The sequence below is a fragment of the Telmatherina bonti genome (assembly GCF_933228915.1).
Source record: "Telmatherina bonti genome assembly, chromosome: 4".
In the NCBI taxonomy this organism is placed as follows: Eukaryota; Metazoa; Chordata; class Actinopteri; order Atheriniformes; family Telmatherinidae; genus Telmatherina; species Telmatherina bonti.
The window spans coordinates 379,966-402,939 of record NC_136622.1 but is presented as its reverse complement, the minus strand read 5'-3'; the positions used below and the strand labels follow the sequence as shown (position 1 = coordinate 402,939).

General features: G+C 39.5%; 1 protein-coding gene across 7 annotated transcripts in view; it reads left to right on the top strand.

The window, feature by feature from the left end:
* The window catches only part of LOC306754708 (uncharacterized protein), a 58,625-nt gene that overhangs the window by 12,145 nt on the left and 23,506 nt on the right, over positions 1-22,974 (top strand). For 3 of the 7 annotated variants that reach the window (XR_013771268.1, XR_013771270.1, XR_013771273.1), the window contains exons 3-4: positions 6,801-6,974; positions 12,945-13,107. Coding sequence is in view for 1 of the 7 variants with exons in the window: in XM_079238765.1 (XP_079094891.1) it covers positions 6,801-6,974; positions 12,945-12,994 (224 nt within the window). In the remaining 6 variants the exon portion in view is untranslated. Of the gene's footprint in view, positions 1-6,800; positions 6,975-12,944; positions 16,371-22,974 lie in introns of those variants that run through there. The other 4 variants (XR_013771269.1, XR_013771271.1, XR_013771272.1 and 1 more) reach the window with 2 other exon arrangements.

Sequence of the window (22,974 nt, the reverse complement as noted above, 5' to 3'; positions counted from 1 at the left end):
ATGAAGATCAGGTGCTGATCCAGGTGCCAGGATGCCAGACCAGGGAATGAGATCACAACAGTAAGGCCACACTGGTGGTGCTGTTGTTGGGCTTTATCCCCTCCTCAGACTCTGTTATTTTTTTTTTTCCTTTTTTCTTCGTGTCTTGTCCAGTATTTAAGCAGCAGAATGATGGTCTGGATGCTGTGTTCTGCTGAGCAAATTTACTTTGCCAAGAGGAGCATTACTGGTATGATGGTCCCCTTGATTTTCTGGATTTTTTATTTTATTTCTTTATTTATTTTGTATGATTGTAATACAGAGTTTCTAGTGCTGAACCAGACTGGAGATGATAGGAGAGAGACAGACAGATAAATGGAAAGAGAAAGACAACATCTCATATAGAGAAGAAGAAAAGAGAGAGAGATAGAGAAAGAAAGAAAAAAACAGACATTTGTATAAACATACACATATACACCCATACGCATTCACCTATATAAATGCATGTACCTATACATTCACACAGATCTACACAAACAGGCCAATATTAGATTCCGATTTCCCCTGCGGAAGACTAAACTATCAGGTTAAATATAAATGAGAGAAAAAGAAAACCAGCTGCTGTTAGTAAATAAACCTGCAAACGACTCAGTGACTGTGTGACATGCAGAACATACAGAGTGGAACGTGTTCAGAGAAGACTGATCATGCCAATGTGACCCCGCCCACACAATATGACCCCACCCGCACAAGGAGCAGGCCAGGAGGACCAGGCCAGTGACTCTGTTACTGCTTCTTGCCCTGCAAGCAGGAGATTACATTTACACAAATTCTTATTTCCATGTGCTTCCCCCTCACACACACACTGACAGCCCTGGAATCATTAGTTTATACATGTACAGTTAAACTAATAATCTAATTACAGTCATTTGTCTTCATAAGGTCACAGCTACTCTACCTGGCAGAGATTATCAGTTGATCAATGTAATTTTTCCCTCCAACAACACGCATTAGATATTTTCCCACCCTGCAATGACAAAACAGACCATATCTACTCAACAGTCATTTAGCAGATGTTTTTATCCAAAGCGACTTACACATACGCTAAAACCACAATAGGCACATCAGGGGGCAACTTAGGGTTTAGTGTCTTGCCCAAGGACACTTTGGCACATAGTCAGGGGAAGGGTGGAATTGAACTCCCACCTTCCGAGCTACAAGCCAACTGCTCTTCCACCTGAGCTACAGCCACCCTAAAGTTTTTGTATGTACCAATATGTGTGATAACTCACTGCAAACAAAAAAATAAAACCTGGTTTAGTAACAGCATACAGCATTCAGTACTTCTACATAAATGAATGTTCAATATATGGAGTTCACATGCTATTCTGCATGTGTTGGGAGGAGAAAATGTATATGTATGTAAACGTATTAATTTATCACCCACAATGTGATCTATTAAACTTGGGATCAATGTTGCTGGTAGAAACTGTGTCTATATTCAACACATTTTAAAAGACATACAGACAGTCTGTGTAATTGTGCATATGGCTGCAGATATTATCTCCAGAAGGAGACGTGGAAACAAAGCGAGGAGACGCAGAGAACGCCCTTGTCATCGTGATGGGAATATTTCTGGGATGTTGGAGGAAACAATTATCACAACATCTGCCTGAGGCAGGATGTTGGAGCTGTTGGAAGAACTCAGGATGGATGTGGAGATGAGTCATGCGCAATAGCAACGCTAGCAGTTTTGTCTGCCCTGGCTGATTTGAGTCTAGCCAAAAACAGTGTAAGTCACTGTACACAGATGCTCTTAAAACTAAACTGACACCTGCACCTCCAGTCGCTCAGCTCAGATTTTTTCTCATCAGCTGTAAGCTCGGATGCTCACTCACACAATCAAAGCAATGCGACTACACAGGACTCGCTGGGATGTGGGATGGAGGCATATTGAGCGGCCAATCGGGACGTTCAGGACACACAGATTTTGTGCCGTTTACAGTGCTGTCTTAATAAAACACCGTGGCTCCATCTTGTCTGCAGATGCTTTTATTTTGAAAAACGGTCTTCTTTTCAAGTGAGTTTTCATGTGGCTGAGTTGTAGGTGGTCACTTTATGAAATCCTCTGTAAAAAATAAATGAGGCCTTTATTAGAAACAAGAGACTGTCATATTCATTGTGTTTTCTGTCTGTAAGGTGACAGTACGTCCACCCTACTTCCCCTGGTTTTTTACATGCTGATATTTGTTTTCTTCACCTTCTAATGTCTTTACTGTCTTTCTACTTCATGGCCTGTTTGCATCATTTTACTGCCAGCAGTAACTTTTTCATAAATTTGCTCCCACACAGTGTTAATTTGTGTATCAGTCAGATTTCTTTTCGATCGGTTTTCTATCCAACCCCCCCCCCCCCCCCCCCCCCGCTGCAACCCACATCATGCATTTAAATAGTCTGCAACGCGTTTGCACTGTCGCCCATTTACGTATCACTCTGGTATATCACCTATAAACCATGTTTGCAGATTACTGCTCACACTTTCGATTCTTGTGAGATCTTGCCCAAGATGTTTAACTTTGGAAAGAAATCTGTTGTGTGGAATATACACCGACTGTCCCAGTGTCACTCATAATGCACCCCAACCACACCTCAGAGGTCATGCATCTATTTCCTTCAGTGTCTCACAAATGTGCTGCCTGTGGAATTTTCTCCGGGAAATATAAAACAGAGTTTTACTTTCTCATAAGGTATATCCTGGAATATAATGCATTTCTGCTTATGACTTCTGCTCTGATGATTTTGTGATTCTGCTCTGGAGTGAAGATACATGAGAAGCATGTAAAATCATTCATCATCCTAAAGCTTGTGACTTATCAAGTCATAATTCAGATGAAAGCCGACAAGTTCAGCTTCTGTGTGTTTGGCAGGTTTGGATGACATAATAGAAGCCGTCAGCAGGTGAAAACCATTTGGTACACAGAGATGTGGGATGCCTTTGTTTCCCCAACAACAGCCTGGTGCTTTTCTAACCTGGGAAAAGCTAAATAAAAAGAGAATTCTGCAAAATCCAGATATTCAAATTGTCTTTAGAAAGAAAAAAAAATCATGCTGCAGATTTCTGGATGTTGCAGAAATAAACACAGTTTTAGTCATTATCAAGTTATTTTGCGAGTTTTTTCCACACAAAAATGTAATAATGACGTCCAGGCCTTATGACATTAAAGACAGAAAAACATGAGAAGTCTTTCTTCTTGGGAGAAAAGCTGAGGAGTTGGAGGTTAGCTGTCAGGGAGAGAAGAGGGGAGATGCTGCCAGGATTTGGGATTCAAGTCTTTCAAATGACTTTGGACAGTTCCACAAGAAAATCTAATACTCTGAAGAACTTTATTTAGGCAGGAAATAACAACTCAGGAGGTTTAAACATCTTTTATCACAGAGCAGAAAGTTAAAACCAGCTGAGCTCAGCACAAATACCACAGTTCTATTTGCAAACATGTCATGTACAGGAATATAAATGAAGTGCAACAGGGACAAGATCATGGTCAGTCAGAACATTTCTACTTATTTACCTGCAGCTTGTTTTGTTTGTGGTTCATTAAGATAAAATATGTTTCTTGTTGTTTTAATTTCACTCTTTGATAAACTGGAAGTCCATCCCCATTGGTACCGCGCCTTTCCTTCTCTGCGTCTGTTAGAATGAAGCTGACCCTTCAACCCGAGTGTGACTGTAAAGGTCCTGCCTTGTTGCAGACTGACTGTAGTGTACCTGAAGATTCTTGCATTCTGTTTGAACAGAAGCTGGAAAAGAACAAAAGTGAAAGATTTCCACAACTGTTGCAAAGTCGACAAAAAGTAATAGTTTATCATTATGTGTTCTGTGCGAATCATAATGAACTTTTCATATTCTCATGAATGAATTCCTGCTTTTAGATCTACATCCATTTGGTCGCTAACCAGACCTCACCTGACTGAATCATCTTGGCACTTGTATGTATGTAATTGTATAGACATCTGGGAACAAATCTTCATGCAGTAACTATTTGATTGTTGCAGGTTCATAATAACTGAGCTTTTTTCTCTAAGGAAAAAGTGCTTTTAAAAACAACTTTTTTCATTCTCAGTGAGGGCAAAGACCTTCTCATGGACAGATGAATGACTGTTACGGTCATATAGCCTAACATTTCCGATCAAAATACAAATCTTTTAAACTGACCGTCTGAACAACCCTTTCCATTGCTGTACTTGTAGTTTGATATCTCTTATGATGGATAGTGAAACCTTCTCATTTTTCCTTCATAACTCTAGTTTCTCAGCTTAAAGAATAAACATTCAGTTTTAGTTAAAGAATACACTTGATCCCATGGTCCTTAATTTGTATGCACATGCATGCACCTCAGCAACTTCATTGATGATATAATGTGCCTCCCTCATTGATCTATTTATCTTACGCATGTCAACAGAGGAGTGTAATTAGTAGCAGCATGCAAAGTGTCGTCGTCGCAAAACCAGCCTTCTATAGTTTGTCTATTAAAGCTGGTCATTCAGCAAAAGATACATGATGATTGAGGAGTAATATGAGTGCAGCAGCCTGCAAGGCAGCCAGTCAGTGACAGCTTGTCAACTGGTAAAGTCAGCATGTCAGTCAGAGACTGTCAGTCAAACAGCAGTACGTACAGCCTATCCTTCCTCCTGGAGGTGCAGCTATATATATCAGTAGTCAGCACTAACTCAGACAAGAGATCAGAGAATTCGGTCAGAAACTCGGAGTAAGGTCCAGGTGGGCGATACACTAATGCTAAAAGGAGCGGTTTCTCTGAATTTCATTTTGGATGAGATAAATTTAATGTCAGGAATTTAAAGGATTTATAGTTAGTTTTGATCTTAGGACTAATTAATAATTCTGACTGAAAAAAATAGCTGCAACACCTCCTCCTCTGCCTGTAGTTCTAGGAATGTGAAAGTTTAAATAGTTAGCTGGCGTAGCTTCATTAATACTAACATAATCCTCTTGCTGTAACCAGGTTTCCGTAAGACAGAATAAATCAATGTGGTCATCACCTATCAAGTCATTGACTAATAAAGACTTATTTGAGAGGGATCTGATATTCAGTATATATATATATATATATATATATATATATATATATATATATATATATATATATATATATATATGCTTGGCGAGAAAGCAGCAAAATGTACAACTGCTCCACTGAAAGTGAAAGTTAGCATGTTATTTTTGTAGCCAGTGCATTTATCTTGTACTTACATTGTGTCAAATTGCTCTGAAACAACTTTTGTAGTAACAAGTACACAATCATTATTTGCTTGGAAGTATTAAGTGATTAAGTGAATGTGTTAGCAAGCATTTCTGTAATCATAAATCCACCTGGCTCAGAACAACATTAGCATTTCTTTAGAGCACTGTTTCCCTCCACATGATGAATATCCAACAGTCCAAAGTGTACCTTCCTTTTGCTGATAAATGCTTACAAGCTAATGGCTAATTGTCTGTCTCTCCATTTAATGGTCCAGCTGCAGCGTGATGTGGGATCAGTTTGGTTTTAGAGACTAAACTGGCTGGAAATTTAGTGGGTGAAGCAGGTGAGAGTTGCTGTCAGGATGTGACCTGGAAAAGTAAATAAATAGTAAATAGCAGTAAATAAAATACTCCTCAGCTCTTTACAGCCACGAAGTGGTGAAAAGGTGCATAATGGTCGTTTTTAAGGTAATTACTGCTAGCTGTCCCATCTTAGATCTGTGTTCTTTTGGAATTTTGACAACTGGACTAAATATACAAAATTAGTTTTCACATCCAACTTGTGTTTAATTGCTTGTAAAATTTTACTTGAATGATCAACAACTTAATGTTTTACTACACTGTAAAAATCCTACATTAAGTGAACTTAAAATAATTTATAACCTTAAAATTTTGATTAAGGCCAGCAAATAATTTTAGCTGTTGTCACCAATTACTGAGGTCCTTCATCTTATAAGATCAAGTTCTTCAAGTCTATTGTTTTGTTCTGGGAATCTTCTTTTTTAGTCAAATAAACTACAGTAGTCAACTTTTGAAGTGGATCAAGATTGTATGTTGAAAGTAAATGAACACCAGAAATCATTGGTACATTATCTGAGTGCAGCTTGTTGGTGTTATGTATTGGCAAAGTTTTGGCTAACAAAACTTTGTGTCACCTCCAAAAATTATTGTCTGACACAAAGTGCAGCGTGGTCTGTAACACGATCAAGCACTGGTGACCTTAATTGAGCATGGTTGATCATTTGAGACTTCAACAGCTTATTTTGAGTTGAAAAGCATCAACAATGCCACGTGCAGTAATCGAGGATGAATAAGTGATGCTTACCTGAATAAGGCTATGGTGATGCTGCAACGAGGAAAGACATAGAGGGAAAGTTTCAGCTGCCATTGAGACATCACAAAATGCCATTTCCAGGGCATGGGTTTGACACGGGAGGTCTGGTAGTGTCAGCAGAAGTCATGAAGTCATGGTGGTGGACAACAGAGGGCTACAACACTTGCTCAAGACAGATTCCTTACCTTGCAAGCCCAAAGGAAGCAGTTCTTGCCTGCAGTCAGCCTACAGAACAACAGCAGACTGGAACACGAGTGCATGTTTGCACTTACCAGTATGAAGACAAGTGCATGAAGCTGAATGAGGGCTCGATGACCAGCAGTGAGGGTACCTCTGACTAGAGCACACATGCAAACATGGCTGCAGTTTGCCACAGAGCACCGCAGGTGGACCTTGCATGACTGGGACGATGTGCTCTTCACTGATGACTCTCGTTTTTTTCTGTAGACTTTTTGGACAGGTGCAGGAGAGTCTGTGATGCCCTGGAGAGCGAAATTTACAACAGAACATTGTGCAGTATCACAGCTTTGGGGGAGCTTCAGTCATGGTGTGGACAGAGAATCTCCATGAAAGGCAGGACAGATCTTGTGGTCCTTGAAAACATAGCCTTGCTCCACAGAGGTACGGGGATGAAATCTTACTGCATGTTGTTCAACCTTGTGCAGGAGCAATGTGGCCAGATTTCCTGCTGCTGGATCACAATGCCCCATCGGGCAAGGTTGTTGAGAAATTTCTTTGAAGAAGAAGGCATTGCAAGAATGGAGTGGCCAGTGCAGTTCCCTGACCTCAACCAGCATGTTTCAGCATGTTTAGGCTGAATTGCAGAATCAACTCGGTGTGCATCTGAGCTTGCATCCAGCTTTACTAGAAGAATGGCAAGCCATGCATTCCACAGGAATGTTCCCACTGCACTGCAGGCACTGAAGTGTCAGATGCATTTTCAGTTGATTCTGACATTGTTTGAATCACCAATGCTCTGAATTAACCACTATTTTTGGTTTTTACGTTGCCTTTACTATTGTGTGACAAATCGTTTTGTACTTTGCTTCAAACAATCATGTCTGGTGACCATCACAGTCACTTAAATGTGACAACCTTGGTAAAACACACCAAGTTAACATTTCATGCCAAAATTGCGCAGCAACAACAAATTATGTCAAACTTGCTGTGATGAAATTTCTTGATCCTTTCTAGTATTTTTGTTCTATTAACAACATGTCATGATGTGGTATTTCGTGTTTCTCCTTAGTTCTTGTTTCCTGTTTTATTTTGTAGTTTTTCCTTTTTAATTCTCTTGGTTCTTGTTTACCTTTATTGATTTCCTATTGATGTAGTTCACCTTTAGTTTAGTTTAGTAGATTTGTTTCACCTGCGTCTCATTTGGTTCAGTGTATTTATAGTACTCACTTGTTGGTTTTCTTTGCTGGCTCATTTTTGCATGTTTGCCCTCACTTATGTTACTGGAATAAACTCTCGTATGATTCCTGCATCTTGGCTTCCGACCCCTGCATTTGAGTCCACATCCCCACCACCCCCTTGACACAACAGAACTTCAGTAATCTCTCCTATCTTTGATTCAGGCTGACAAATTTTTAAATTTACTTCCACACAACTAAATTGAAATTACTTAAAATAATTTGTTTTCCTAATTTATAAGCCAGTTGACATTACCTATTATGTTTTTATGGCCTTAATTAAAAATATTAAGGCAGCAAGCTTACAGATTATTTTATGTTGTGTCAACTTACAATTTTAATGATATTCATCAAAAAGACAAACTGCTGTGGTTGAGGAATCCAATTAGACAAATTCTGTGTTGAAAATGCTGTGAAAATTAAATTTTTGGATGAAAATAAAAGGCCACCAAATACAGCTTTAGATCTATTTTCAAAATAGTTAGTTTTTAAAAACATTAATTTTAACACTAAGAGGCATTTTAAAAGACCAACATCATGTTAAAACAAGAACAATAACAGATGCTTGTTTCTACAAGTGTGTCAGGGTGTTGAGGAAGGAATACTGTTTTTTTTTAAGTGTGTTGTGTGACTGTGCATATTTGTGTGTGTATATAATTTGAATTGTGTAAACAGTAACTTCTGTGTGTGTGTTTTTTGTATGTGTGACATTCCCTGTCTGAATGCACAGCTGCTCAGGTTGTGCCAATATATGAAGGTTCTGTGTCAAAATGAGCAATTAGCTTTTTTCCCCCATTTTAGCAGATTTGTTCCTTTCATTTCATGTTCAGTTCGACTTTACATTGTTTTACATGAACAAAAAGGCACAGATAGTAGTCTTGTGTAATCTCCCCCTTAAAGCACATTTATATACTTCTATATATTAACCCCATCCTAACCAGATCAGCACCCAGTACTTCAATTATATAAAAACATCTGTTTTGTATATCTGTAGATAGATTCAATTATCTCGCAATTGTGTATACTTTCTTATAATCTTATCCTCATGCATTATTTTGAATATGAAAACACTTGTACAACATTGTAGCTTTACGTTTAAAGAGTTCCATAATTTAACTCTATAAGTACACACTTTTCTGTTTCTGTTTCTGTGTCATTCGATCAAATAAAGTCTGAAAATTATATTTTATTCTGTGAAAAAAAGTCCTGTGAAATGAAACTGAAAAGATTTTGAACAGCACCAGGCAGATTTCTCTGTTTAGCTTTCCACATAACATTTACACACTTTAAATCAACCATATCCTTAAATTTAAGTTTTCTGGTTGTCAAAAACAAATAATTTGTGTACTCTTTGGACCCCTTTTTAATAACCCTCATGGCTCTTTTTTTGCAATAAAACCAAGGGTCTAGTGGTCGTGCACAATGTGTTGCCCCACACCTTTGCACAATAAATGAAGGATGGGGGAATCATAGAACAGTACAACACACGCAACAATTTGCGATCAAACAGATTTTTTACTTTAAATAAAATACCAGTACCTTTACTAACTTTCTGTTTAACCTACTCTGTATGAACTTTGATTTCATTTTCATCCAAAACAACACCAAACATTAACTCTTTCCATACAAACTCCGTCAATTGTCACTTTCACATTAGCATTCTTTCTCTATTGCCAAACACTGTATAATTTGTCTTGTCCGAATTTAACAATAGTTTGTTTTCATTAAACCAACTTTGCACATTTATCAATTATTCTCCTTTTCTCTCTATTATTGCATACAGATCACTTCCAGAATGAAATATACTGGTGTCATCGGCAAACAGCAAAAAAATGACCACTTTAGATAACTCACATGTCTTATTGAACAAAAATAAAGAGTGAAGGCCTTAAAACTAACCCTTGAGGAACTCCACGAGATTTTTCTTATATATGAATTTAGCCTGTTAAAATGTACATACTGTTGACATAACTTTGTAATGTAACTTTGAAGCCACCGGTGTGCTGTGCCACTGATGCCATATTTGTATTATGTTGAATACAACAATTCATGGTTAACGGTGTCAAATGCTTTGTGTATATCAATCAACATGGTACTCTAAATTCTTACCTTTCAGTTGCAGCTACAATATTTTCTACCAGTTGAATAAGTGCTAAACTCTTGGACCTTTGTGATCTAAATCCATACTGTATAAGTGATTTATACTTCTCTAAAAAGATATTTACTTTACAGTGAACCATTCCTCAAGGACTTTAGAAAACTTTAAGCAGCAATACTGGTCTGTAATTATTACAATACAATACAACTTAATTTATAACGCACTTTAAAAACAATGTTGACCAAAGTGCCACATTGTGGGGGGTTAAAAAAAATACAGAATAAATAACATACATTAGGACAAATAAAAATGACTGTAATCTAAAAACAATCAAGCCGAGGACATCTCATCCACAGCTGCCTTTACCTACTGTTGGGTCCCTGAGCTGAGAAGTTCTGTAGGCCCTATCCCACTCTCCAAATATACCAAGTCTCATTACAGAAAACAATATCCAGGTTTACACTGAGGTTTTTTCTTTAGTTTTATTAAAATACTAATAAACCGTAATTAACAATACTGAATACAGTAATGAATGAATGAATAACAGCAGCAACAGATCAAACAACCCTGTGAAGCTTTCTATACTGAAACAACTTATCAACATTACTTTTCAGACACTTCAGCCACAACATATTAAAACATACAGATGCTTTCACTAAACACTGCACTGTCCTTATAGGAAATGTTTTTTCTGGTCTCTTTTGCACAGAAAGTTTCATTATGTCCTAAAATCCACATTATGAACAATATCAGTTCACAAGGGTAAGGATTACTGATGAAGTTACCCAGTTTGAGGCTGAAATATAATATTGAAAGACAGTCTTTATAAGACTGTCTTTATAAGTTATTATATAACTTGGTGAAGAATATTGCAACTGTTTTAGATATGTTTAGCTGTAAGCAGGAGTACTCAACCAAGCTGTGATTTTGACCATGGCATTGGTGAGCTTCTCTGCCACTTGAGAGACATTGCTGCCATGAACACAGACTACAGTGTCATCAGCATACATCTGCACAGAGACATCAGGATAAATGGACAGGAGCACATTAATGTACAGTGAAAATAACAAGGGTCCCAAAATTGATCCTGATGAAAGACCAGTAGACAGACTGAGGGCTGCAGATATAAATGACTAGACTCTGAAATGTCTGACATTCTTATCAGTAAGATAAGAATCAATCCATTGAAGAGCATCTGAGGAAAAATTGAAGTTTTGTCATTTTGACAGTAAGATTTTGTAAACAGCCCCCCTCAGCCCCCCCCCCCACCCCCATTCCAAGAAGGCCCATATATTTTCAGAAAAGAAACAGGTAACGGTCTCAGTGGAGTAATTGGCTCTAAAGTTAAACTGCATAAGGTGGAGAGTATAGGGTATTGTATTGAGATGGTTTATAATTTGTTTTGACACCAGTTTTTCTGCAGTCTGTGGGAAGAACACTGATGGGTCTGTAGATGGATATGGAATGAGGATCTCTACTCTTGAAATTAGGAGCAACAACTGCTGATTTCCACATGATTGGGAAAATGTTCTGTGAGAAGGACAGGTTGAGGATTTTGGTGATGGGGCGTGTCAGTGATGAACAAAGATCCTTGAGCATCATTGTATCAATGGCAAAAATGACCAACAACACTGTAAAAACTGATATAAGAAGGCACTGAAGGTAATTATTTATGTAAAAGAAAAATAAATCAAAGGAATATTTCTAAAATAAGTTCCATAAATTCTACGAGCTAGTATATCAAACATTAAATTAATACTAGGTTTGTTTAACATACATTGAAGAACTCAATAAAGTTTGAGTGATCCTCTTTTATGAAGAATGGAAGTCCTAGAAGTGCTGTGGCTCTTTTGCTTTGGTTGGAGTTCTGCAACACCATCAAAACAAACACTTGAAACGTCTGGCCATTAGGGCTATGGAAATCAATATGTGTCCTACACCTCAAATAAGACCACACTTTACTTTGTTTGGTGTGCTAAAAAGCAGGACCTGGTTTGTTTGAAAATTTAGGGTCTTGGTTCTAAAACAAAAGACTCATGGTTCATGTGGTTTCTTTCACCAAGTGTACATGAAAGGAAAAAGACTAGTGATCAAAGAGACACAGTGGTTCACTACCTATAATTTCCCTGCAGTTGTAAACATTTGTACATAAATAAAAAATGATATGCCTCTTTTCAATTAATATCAGCTTGTCTTAACTTAACTCACCTCAACTCATCTCAGCTTGGTCCTGTTTCTTTTCCATTACAATATAGTACCAGGTTTAAATGGGCGGGGTTTGTGTAAAATCTCTGTGATGTCAGTGTTGTGCACGACAAGCTCTATAACAACACAGGACCTAGAGGCAATCTGCTACTTGGTCTGTGGCTCGCTGGTCGCTGACCATAAATTTTATCCATTTGTTGGAACCACTTCTAGTCTCGTCTGTCTGATTCACTCTGACCATTGTAGTCCTTGACCTGCCGGTAGTCACTTTTGAGCTTTTTCAGATTTTTTCGACACTGCTGAAAACTCCGTTGCTAGCTGTAGCCATTGAGTGGGAAAGCTCTTGATAGATTTTTAAAATTTTGTGTCGATCCATCTAGTTCCCTCTGTATCCTTTCCTCAGCAACCAAGCAAAGAAATGTCTCCACCTCGGTGTTGGACCACGGAACAGACTTTTGTTGCACCTTTACTTGTCATGTGATGTAAAGGACTTGCGAGTTGGAGTCGCTCTTCCAGTGATATCACTCCATGACCTCTGATTGGCCACGCCCCTGAGCAATAGAGGCATGCAGTCTGGCGACATCACACACAACCCAACTCAGCTCGCTTAGAACATGGGCTGAGGAGTTACAAAAAAAAGTACCAGTAAACAGGTACAAAAGCCTAGTGGAAAACCCTACAAACCAAGCCGAGGCGAGTTAAGTTGTGATACCAATGGAAAGGGCCAATTGAAAGAACGAACAGAAGCTGCTGCTGATTTATCTGTATGGGTGTGGGCCGCTTTCATACTCTTATTGCAATCACATGTATCACATGTATCATCACCTAACCCTAACCCTAAAAACCAAACTTCTTTTTGTTTGTCTTTATTAGTCTGTCATGTGATTCTGATGGGAAGCCACCAGGGGAGCAAGCAGAGCTGATGTCATCAATTCTTCAGATGAAGGACCAACTCCTTCCAGAGGAAGAGGAAGAGCTGGAGGGACAACAGTGAGGGGAAGAAGCAGCAGTGGCAGGGAGGAGTCCTCAACTCCAGGTTTGGAAAGCTGCCATGGTGTTGATGAGACAGATATAACACCACCTCAGCCTACATTCCTGCCATTTTCAATACCAGGACCTCAGCTAAACTGAACAGCTACATATCCTGCTCTCCAGCTTTGTAAAAAAAAAAAAAAAAAGTGAAAAACACTATTTTGTACTTAATACCACAAAACACAAAGACCCACTACTGTAAAGTTGCACATTTGTAAATTGTTTTGTGTTCATAGTTTTTTTATTATTCCATTTTGTTACTTTACAAAACATGGCATTATATTGTTTACAAACATAAAAATGATATTCATGGAACTTATTCTGACTCTTTTATCATAATGCACAATAGAAAAATAAGCTTTTTAGTGTGTTTATACATCACCTGGTAAATTTTAATATGGCTGAAAGTAAATATGGATATACCACTTTTCATTAGAGGTCTCATTGATGAGTGGATAATAAAGTGTTTTGGAGTTTTTGGAAGTTGGTGTGATCCTCTTCCCCCTCCCACTTTTGTAATCTCAGACCTATTCCCAAACATCAACAGTCAACTGTTAAAGCCTGCAAGTCGCCTGTCATCATCAATATGGTACTTTTTTATGTTAGTTCCCTGTTAAAGAAAATCTCTTACTATCAATGACTTAATTTTAGAAAACAGTTTATTTTGAAATGAAACGTGGATACAGACGCTCTAATTCTTGCTAATGCCTTGCTGGTAAATTTTAATTTTACAATCTCTCTGGGAAGGGGCAGGACAGGTGGTGGTACTGCATCAATTGCTAATAATTCACTAAAGATTAGACAAATACTATTTCATCAGTAAACAATCTTTGAACATCATGCATTTGTTTTTGACAATCCTTCAGTTCTTTGCATCACTGTCCACATACCACCAAAAATGATTTTGCTTTGAGCAGTGAATTATCTGATTTTTTTTCAATAATCCATGTCACTTACGGTTTTATTATTGTATCTGGTGTTTTAACATACTCATAGACAGTGCATCTAATTTCATGGCAGCAGAGTTCCTGAATCCACTTAGCTGCTTTAATTTAACATGTTACACAGCTGACTCAAAATGGAGGACACGCTTTTCAGCTAGTGTGACCTCTGTTGTTGCCTTGGCTGTGTTGGACCGCTACTGTTTGTTTTTTAACATCACCAGTTTTATTCAGTGGAAAACATCAGTATGAGCTGTCACAAAGTTCTATCTTTTCCCGAAGTGACTGCAGATTTTATTGAAATCTGGGCTGAACGTCCTCCTGCTACTCTGCCTGAATTCTGATGATGCTCTCAGGCAAAGTTACTTTACACACAATAGAAATTACCCAAAAATCCTTTTTCAGGCTATCTTTTAGACGTTATAATTAACCCCTTTTCAAAGAAATGTCAAATCACTTCTTCAGATTCCCTTTCGGAAGATTTTGTTTTCAACCTATTAGGAAGCCTGTTTAAAGTTAGGAAATGCTAGAGAGTTTTGCCCTGGTTGATGTTGAGATGCGGATGGTAGAGTTTGCTCTCAAGTAAAACCAACAACCTGTCTTTTAGATCCATTTCCCATATCACTTTTTACAATGTTTTTTTGATCTTTTGAAAGTGAGCTACTGGATATAGTCAATTGTTGCCTTCAGACAGGAATTTACCCTGCATTAGTGAAACCCCACCTGAAGAACAATCTGGATTCTAATGTTCTTAGCAAATACAGACCAGGGTCAAACTTAACATCTTTAAGAGAAATCTTGGAAAGAAGGATTTTACAAAATAACTTTTCCACCTTTAAGAAACAAATTCTGGATTTAGGATGAACCACAGTTCAGACTGCGCTACTGAACAGTTGAATGATAGCAGGTGCAACTTGGACTTACGCAAACTCACAGTCCTTGTGCTATGACATTTGAGTGCTGCCTTTGAGATGGTGAATCACCTGATTCTTTTAAATAGAGTACAACGCCTTGTCAGCCTGGTACTGCCCTTTACTGGTTTAGGTCTTCTCTTACAGAGGGACAATTTCATGCAAGTTTGGACACCTTGCTCCTTATGGATCCATGACATTAAATGTTGTGTTCCTCATGACTCAGTTTTGGGTCCCATACTTTCGTTCTATACATGCTACCACTGGGAAACATAATCAGGAGGCATGGTTTCCACAGTTATGCAGATGACACACAGCTTTACATATCCATGTCTCCTGATGACCAAAACCAGCTGAAAAACTAATCAAATGTATTTTTTTTATATTAAATCCTGGATAGCACAAAATTTCCTATAGCTCAACCATGACAAGACAGATGTTTTAATAATTAATCATCAGGCTCAGAGAGAGACACTCCTTTTAAAAGTGCAAAGACTTGCCTTTAATCCATCACATCAGATAAAAAAATCTGTTGTTATCTTTGACTCTGAGCTCAGCTTTGTTCCACATGTAAAACACAAAACCAAACCAGGATTTTATTGTCTAACAAAGTCAATAGTCCACCCCGTTCTCTCCTAGACAACAAAGACACTCTAATACATGCTTTTATCACCAATCATATTGAGTACTGTAACGCCCTGCTTTCTGGTCTCCCAGGAAAAAGTCAGGTTTACAACTTCTACAGAACTCAGTGGCACATGTGCTAATGGAGACCAGATTACACATTTTACACATTTTCACTGTACTGGCTTTTTCTTTTAATAGTTTTTAAATGTCTTTGGGGTCTTGGACCTAATACCATCTAGGACCTCCTGGACTCTGAGATCGTCTGGCACCGGCCTTTTGATAATTCCCAGAATTAGAACTCAGACCTACGAGGAAGTATTCCAATATTTTGGCCCCTATTTGTGGAATACCCTGGCAGAGGACCTGAGGGACAGAGAACATTCATATTTTTAAAGTCGGGCTCAAGACCTACCTATTTAAAATTGGCTTTTAACTTTTTGTTTTTTTGTTTTTTTTTAAATAATTATTTCATTTTGTTCATAATTTATTTGCCTATCTAATCTTTTGTTAAAAAGGTTCTTAGCTTATGTAATTTGTTTCTTTTCCATAGTAGATCTCCATTGTTGCTCAGTGGGAGCTGCCTGCACTGGGTGCTGTTATTGACCTATGTCGAAATTATTTCTGTCTTATGCGGGGCATCTGCTTGATCTGGGGGATCCAAGGCAGTTTATCATTGCTGTGGGCCCTTGCTGACTTGTCATGAGGTGGTCGCATGGGTGGAGGTGCTCTGGCCTTGACCTGTTGGTGGGGCCTGGTGCAGGTGACCTCTTGAGATGGTGTTTACTGACTTGGGGTCTATACTTATATGCATACATGTATGTGTGTACTTGTATGTGTATGCATAATTGTATGTATGATTATGTATAGTGGGGGGAGGGGGTGTGGGGTGTTTTTAAATATGTAAAGCCCTTTGTACTATGTTTTTATTATATGAAAAGTGCTTTATAAATAAAAATTGACTGATTGATCGATTGATTGACGTATCACACAATAACCCATTTCTGCTTTTAAAAAGATGATAACCAAACCACAGTTCAAATGCACTGAGTGCATTTTCTACAGTGAGTCATCCAATGTACAATGTGTAACAACTTTAGTGACATTAGATGCTCATAAAACTTTTGATTCAATAAAATTGCCTTACCTGTTTTATGTTCGTAAGTTATTTGGTTTGGGGGTAAACTTTATAAAATGGATAAAAATGATCTATTGAACACCAAAATCATACGTTATAACCTACAACCTGATATCAAGCAATTTTGAATTGCACTGTAGAGTGAGACAAGGTGATTGTCTTTCTCCTTTTACTCTTCAATATAGCTTTAGAACCTCTTGCTATTGTGTTCAGGATGCATCCCAATATCGCTTTCAGTTAGGCCATTTGAAAGTCTTATTTTACTTTATGCAGATGACATGATTCTCACAATCACTGATCCAGAAACAGGAATACGTACACCCTGTAAAATGTGTGAATTTATTTGGTAAATTATCAAGATATATAATAAATTGGTCCAAAAGGGAGCTTGTGTTTTTTTTGGGAGAAAATATATGAATTAGTTAACATGACTGGTTGTACCAGGTGCCCTGTGGTGCATTTCTGATGTGACCCACAAGTGACATCACTTTTTGCTTCCCTAAAATAGCAGCACGTGAGGCACAGTCAAACTGTACCTGCTAGTGTACCTTTAGTGCCCAGTTTAATGTTTATTTTAAAGCCTTTTTATAAAGCATTTTAAAAAAGGCCTACACCAACTATGGTATGATGACGCAATCCTCATGACATTCCTCCCTATTCAGCGCAAATGTTCAGCTAATCAGTGTATCATTCAGGCTGCAGTCTGTCTTCTGTGGTTTTACTTTATCTAGCAGCATTTTTCTGTGTCAAGGTTATTCAGGCTTCTCCTTTGGGGGAAGTCTAGAATGAAGTTGATGTTTGCCCACATTGATTTCTTCATTGTTCCTTCTTCTTGGCCTTCTGACCTCTTATGGTTCAGTGATAACTCAGGACATCCAGCAATGCAGTGTTTTTGACAGAGGTTTCCCATCTTAAAGCCTAAACTAGATTTCCAATAAAATTCCTCCTTTTCACTTGGCTCCTTCAAGCATGGATGCTTTTCAACCACGGCTTTGGCAACATCTGTTTTTGAGTAGGATATGCATTCAAGTCAAAATACATGGCTCGCCCCACCTTGTCAAGAATGTCTGTCTGTATGTCTCTTGTGAGTTGAAAAAGTGAACGGTCCTTTTGATAAGCATAATTTCCTTTCCTTGAGCTGCAAGTCAATGTCATAAGAGAATGTGTGTATAATGAACAAATTTGGTCAGGGTTTTGAATGTCCGGACATCTTACCTGAGAATGTGCTTGATATGTCCAAGCTGTTTGTGTCCAGTGTATAGTCTGACTGGACTGCTGAGTGATGCCTTAGTGATGAACTTTAGTTTAATCCTTTCAGCAAGTAAATGCTCCATGTTGCTCAGATTACAAAACTGACTATTACATTATTTATCCTGGAATTGAATAACCATGCCATTCTCTAACATATCAAAGCTCTTAAGTCCAAACAGGGTGTTCATTATGGACGATCCATAGTAAGCACAGATGTCCAACAACAAAATACCATTTGGGTATCAGGAGGGGGAAGTAGTGCTCTGTCAATACTGTGTACAGTGGAGATGGGGAGCTGCTGACCTCAACTCAGGACGTTGTGGGTCGGTGAAAGGAAAACTTTGAAGACCTCCTCAATTCTACCAACACACTTAATGAGGAAGCAGAGCTGGGGGGCTCATGGGAGGATTCCTATCTCTGGGGCTAATTGAGTAAGTTAAAAAGCTCCTTGGTGGCAAGGCCCCAGGGGTGGATGAGATCTATCAGATTGGGGTTGTGTTCCCCCTTTTTAAGAAGGAGAAGCAGAGAGTGTGCTAAAATTACAGGGGAATCACAATCCTAAGCCTCCCAGGTAAGGTCTATTCAGGGGTCCTGGAGAGGAGGGTCCATCGGACAATCGAATCTCGAATTGAGGAGGAGCAGTGTGGTTTTCGTCCTGGTCGTGGAAGAGTGACAGCCCTATACCATCTTTGGGGTCCTGGAGGGGGCATGGGAGTTTGCCCAACCAGTCTACATGCGCTTTGTGGACTTGGAGAAGAACTTTGACCGTGTCCCTGGGGACTACTTTTGGGGGGTACTCCGGGAGTATGGGGTACTGGACCACCTTGTACGAGCTGTCTGGTCTGTGAGCTGTCTGGTCCCTTCCCAGCCGCTGTGAAGCGGCTGGGAAGGGAATCAGCACCTCCAAATCTGAGACCATATCCTCAGCCGGAATAGGGTGGATTGTCTTCTCCGGGTCGGAATTCATTTCCTGCCCCAAGTGGTGGATTTTAAATATCTCGGGGTCTTGTTCACAAGTGAGGGAAGGATGGAACGTGAGATGGACAGGCAGATCGGTGCGGCGTCTACAGTAATGCGGACTCTGCGCCGGTCTGTCGTGGTGAAGAAGGAGCTGAGCCAGAAGGCGAAGCTCTCAATTTACCAGTCAACCTATGTTCCCACCCTCACCTATGGTCATGAGCTGTGGGTTGTGACCCAAAGAATGAGATCTTGTATACAGGCGGCTGAAATGAGTTTCTTCCACAGGGTGGCCCGGCTCTCCCTTAGAGATAGGGTGAGGAGCTCGGTCATCCGAGAGGAGATCAGAGTAGAGCCACTGCTCCTCCGCATCGAGAGGAACCAGTTGAGGTGGCTCGGGCATCTGGTCAGGATGCCTCCTTGACGCCTCCCTGGTGAGGTGTTCTGGTACGTCCTTTCAGGAGGGGAGATACTGGGGGAGACCCAGGACACACTCCAGGGATTATATCTCTTGGCTGGCCTTGGAACGCCTTGGGATCCCCCCGCAGAGTTGGCAAATATGACTGGGGAGAGGGAAGTCTGGGCTTCCCTGCTTAGGCTGCTGCCCCCGTGACCTGACCCCAGAGAAGTGGCAGAAAATGGATGGATGGATAATGTCATTCTTTACGTTGTGGCATATCTTCAGCATCCTCTTTAGATCATCAACTTTCTCTGAAAGTCTTTCAATTTGAACTCACTGAATGTTATCTGCAAGGATTACATGGAGCAACATGTCGACTTCTATAAAGATGGAAAAAAAGAGATGTGAAAACCAAATAAATAAGAAAACTGATTTTACAAACACTAGAATTGATTGGAAAAGAGAAATTCCATAGGTGCTTATATTTAAGAGAACACATTATAAACAGCATCTTTACAAAAGATGTGGCAACCATGGCGTATGTGGACTAATTAACTCCATACCATGCTTCTGAAAATGAATTTAGCATCACCAGCTAATGTATGTGGTCAGTAATTTTAGATTGTTTTGGGTTCAGTTTAGTTTTAATTATCTAGTGTTTTAAAGCTATTAAAGAGACCTCCAATAACAATAACAGATTATTTTTTTAATTGAAAAAATGTATAAAATCCTACAAAGGGAAAAGGGGAAGGCCAGTGCCTTGTTTGGATGTTACCTGTTACAATTCTATGCTAAATCATATCATTTAACGTTGGTCAAAAATGCAGTAAATTAAAGCAATAAAACAGTATATATTGGCTACTATAAATAGCCAAGTTTATAAAAACATATCACTAACATTGTTGAAGACATTTGGGCATGTACAAATACATCAGGCGGGTGGAAAACGTGGGATAAAGTTATTTCCAACGATGGCTGATGAGTTTACCAAAGAGAGACATCCTGCTGCATTCGTTGCTGTGGGTTGCTGTTTTCCACTTCGTTTTCAGGCTCTGATTCAGGTTCCAACATGTAGGGCTGGATGCTATGTGTTGACATTGTATTTTGTTTTTTTTATTGAGTTCATATTAGCCTAATCCTTCTGTTTATGAGATGTTACAATGACGGTGAAAGCAGTTGCGGTGCGCGCTCCCGATGTAGTGCAGTGGCGGGAGGCGGGGCTTAATGCGGAAGAGTCTCAATCCACTCGTTTTGCCCGCAGGCTGATCTGACAGCCTACGGAGAGGGTCGGTCTGAAGTAAATAAAGAGATTTGTGATGATAACTCCATCAATCCCAGCCCTTCCGGGCTCAGAAATAAAAATAAATTAGCCTGAAATGCACAGTTCCACTTTAATTCAGGGCTGCACGGTGGTACAGTGGTTCGCACTGTGGCACTGTGACAGCAAGAAGGTCGCTGGTTCAATCCTTGGCTGAGGAAAAGTTTGGTCAATGGCCTTTCTGTGTGGAGTTTGCATGTTCTCCCCATGTATGCGTGGGTTCTCTCCAGGTACTCCAGCTTCCTCCTACTGTCCAAAGACATGCATGTTAGGCTAACTGGTTACTCTAAACTACCCGTAGGAGTGAGTGGTTGTTTGTCTTGTTCGTCCTGCGATGGACTGGTGAGCTGTCCAGGGTGTACACTGCCTTCGCCCATAGACGGTTGGGGTAGGCTCCAGCTTCCCCGCAACCCTGAATGGATTAAGCGGTTTAGAAAATGAATGAATGAATTCAGTTGTATGGATATAAATCTAGTAGTTGTCCCTACTTTTTAGCAAAAGAAAGCTGATTTGAAGGAACTATAAGCATTTTTTACAGTGTAACCATAATATGAATGAATGTCCAGATCTTATTTATTGTAAATAGAAGTTTCCCTAAAGCTTTGCTGACTCACTTTAATCAGATAAAGCCATCCTACCATATACATCCTTACAGAAGCAGCCAAGATGCTGATCTGGGACAAATTCTTATTTTCCTAACTCACCTGGCTCAGCCTTCTCTCAGTCCCTATTGTCCCAAGCTGGAACAGAGATGTATGGAAGCCACAGTACAAAAGACGCAGTGTCCCACACTTTGACGTAAGACAAACATGAGGCAGGGATATCTTAATGCACAAGCACCCTATCTGACTTAAACTATATTGGATTTTTTTTTGTTTCAGACAGACTACATATCACTTGTGTGGCTCTGCTGCAGCTCATAATGATTGCATTGCTAAAATACACAAGTGGTTTGTTAAGAGGAGGGAGATACGGGGGTCAGCTGGATTGTGCTCTGAGTGAAAATCAGTCTGTGTAGGTAGTGAAAGGTGAAGACAGAAGGCAGTCCTGCTGCGGTTTGACAGCCTCTTGTTATGACTGGCTCAAGCAACAAACTTAAGAATTGACACCACACCAGGGATGAGTTTTATCAACAATTGTTTTATTATAAAAGTAAAGAAAAACCAAAAAGAAGGCCAAGAAGATTGAGGTTTCACCAAATGGTTGTGCTGTGGCTATATCAATACAAAAAAAAAGAGAGGGGTGGGGGGGTTAATAATTTAGATAATGCAACTGAAATTAGAAACAGGAAGCACTATATTGAGTACTCTGCATACCCCTACCCTACACCCCCACCACAAACGAGATGTCTTCTTAATGTGGTTTAGGAAGTTTCTTCCTTTAACTGAAATCCAGCCTGCATATAAGGTTTATTTACATGTTCCTAACCCTTATCTGCTCGGAAAATGGAGCTTTTGATATTGTAATCCCAAGTTGATGCTGTTTTCTACTTTTATTTAACCACATTTAGTTAAGGTTAGGGTTAAAATAGGTAGACTGTCTTTAGAGTGTTGTACTTACATTGAAAGGTTAAATTATAAAGCTGCTTTAAGGATTAGATCATCCTGAGGAAAAATTTGAAAACGGAGACAGTTAAACACTGTAGTAACCATGAGGCTAAATAATGTGCCACAGAGACATTTAGATCCAGTGACAATCACAACCATAATGTTTTATTCAGCATGAAAAGAGGCAGAAAGGAGGTCAAGCAGGTGTTTCTATCTGCTCAGAAATGCTCCACATTATGAACTCTGGTGCAGCTGAAGCTGTAGAGGTGCAGTCACTACAGGCCACACCAACCCAAAGATTTGATAACCGAAGGCTTCACTGTTCTGCACCTGAGCTGGGCACTAGCAGAAGGTCAGGAAGCGTTTTTATCCCACAGACATTTTATCTTCAGGGAGAGTAAGAGACTGAGAAAGTGGCTGAGCACAGGATTAAAGGTCCTGTTACGCTTCTGTCTACTTCCCTGATCAACCAATCAGGTGCGGGAATAATGCTGAGTCAGCCGCTGTGTGCTGCTCATGTCCGAATGCAGCTGGGGGAGGAGGGCTTGGTGGTAGAAGAGCCAGCAGGTCTGCAGCAGGATTGCAGTAGCTTCAAGTCCACTCAGCTGATAGAAATGACCACTATCAGCTGGTCATTTCTATCAACCGGTCTCTCCTTACAGACTTCCATCTTACACAATTTCCTCTGCTCACTACAGACTTTTAACAGTGACACAAAAGACCTTAAATGCCTGGACTTGCTGAATAATATACACCCCACTTTTCCTCTGCATCCACTCGCTTG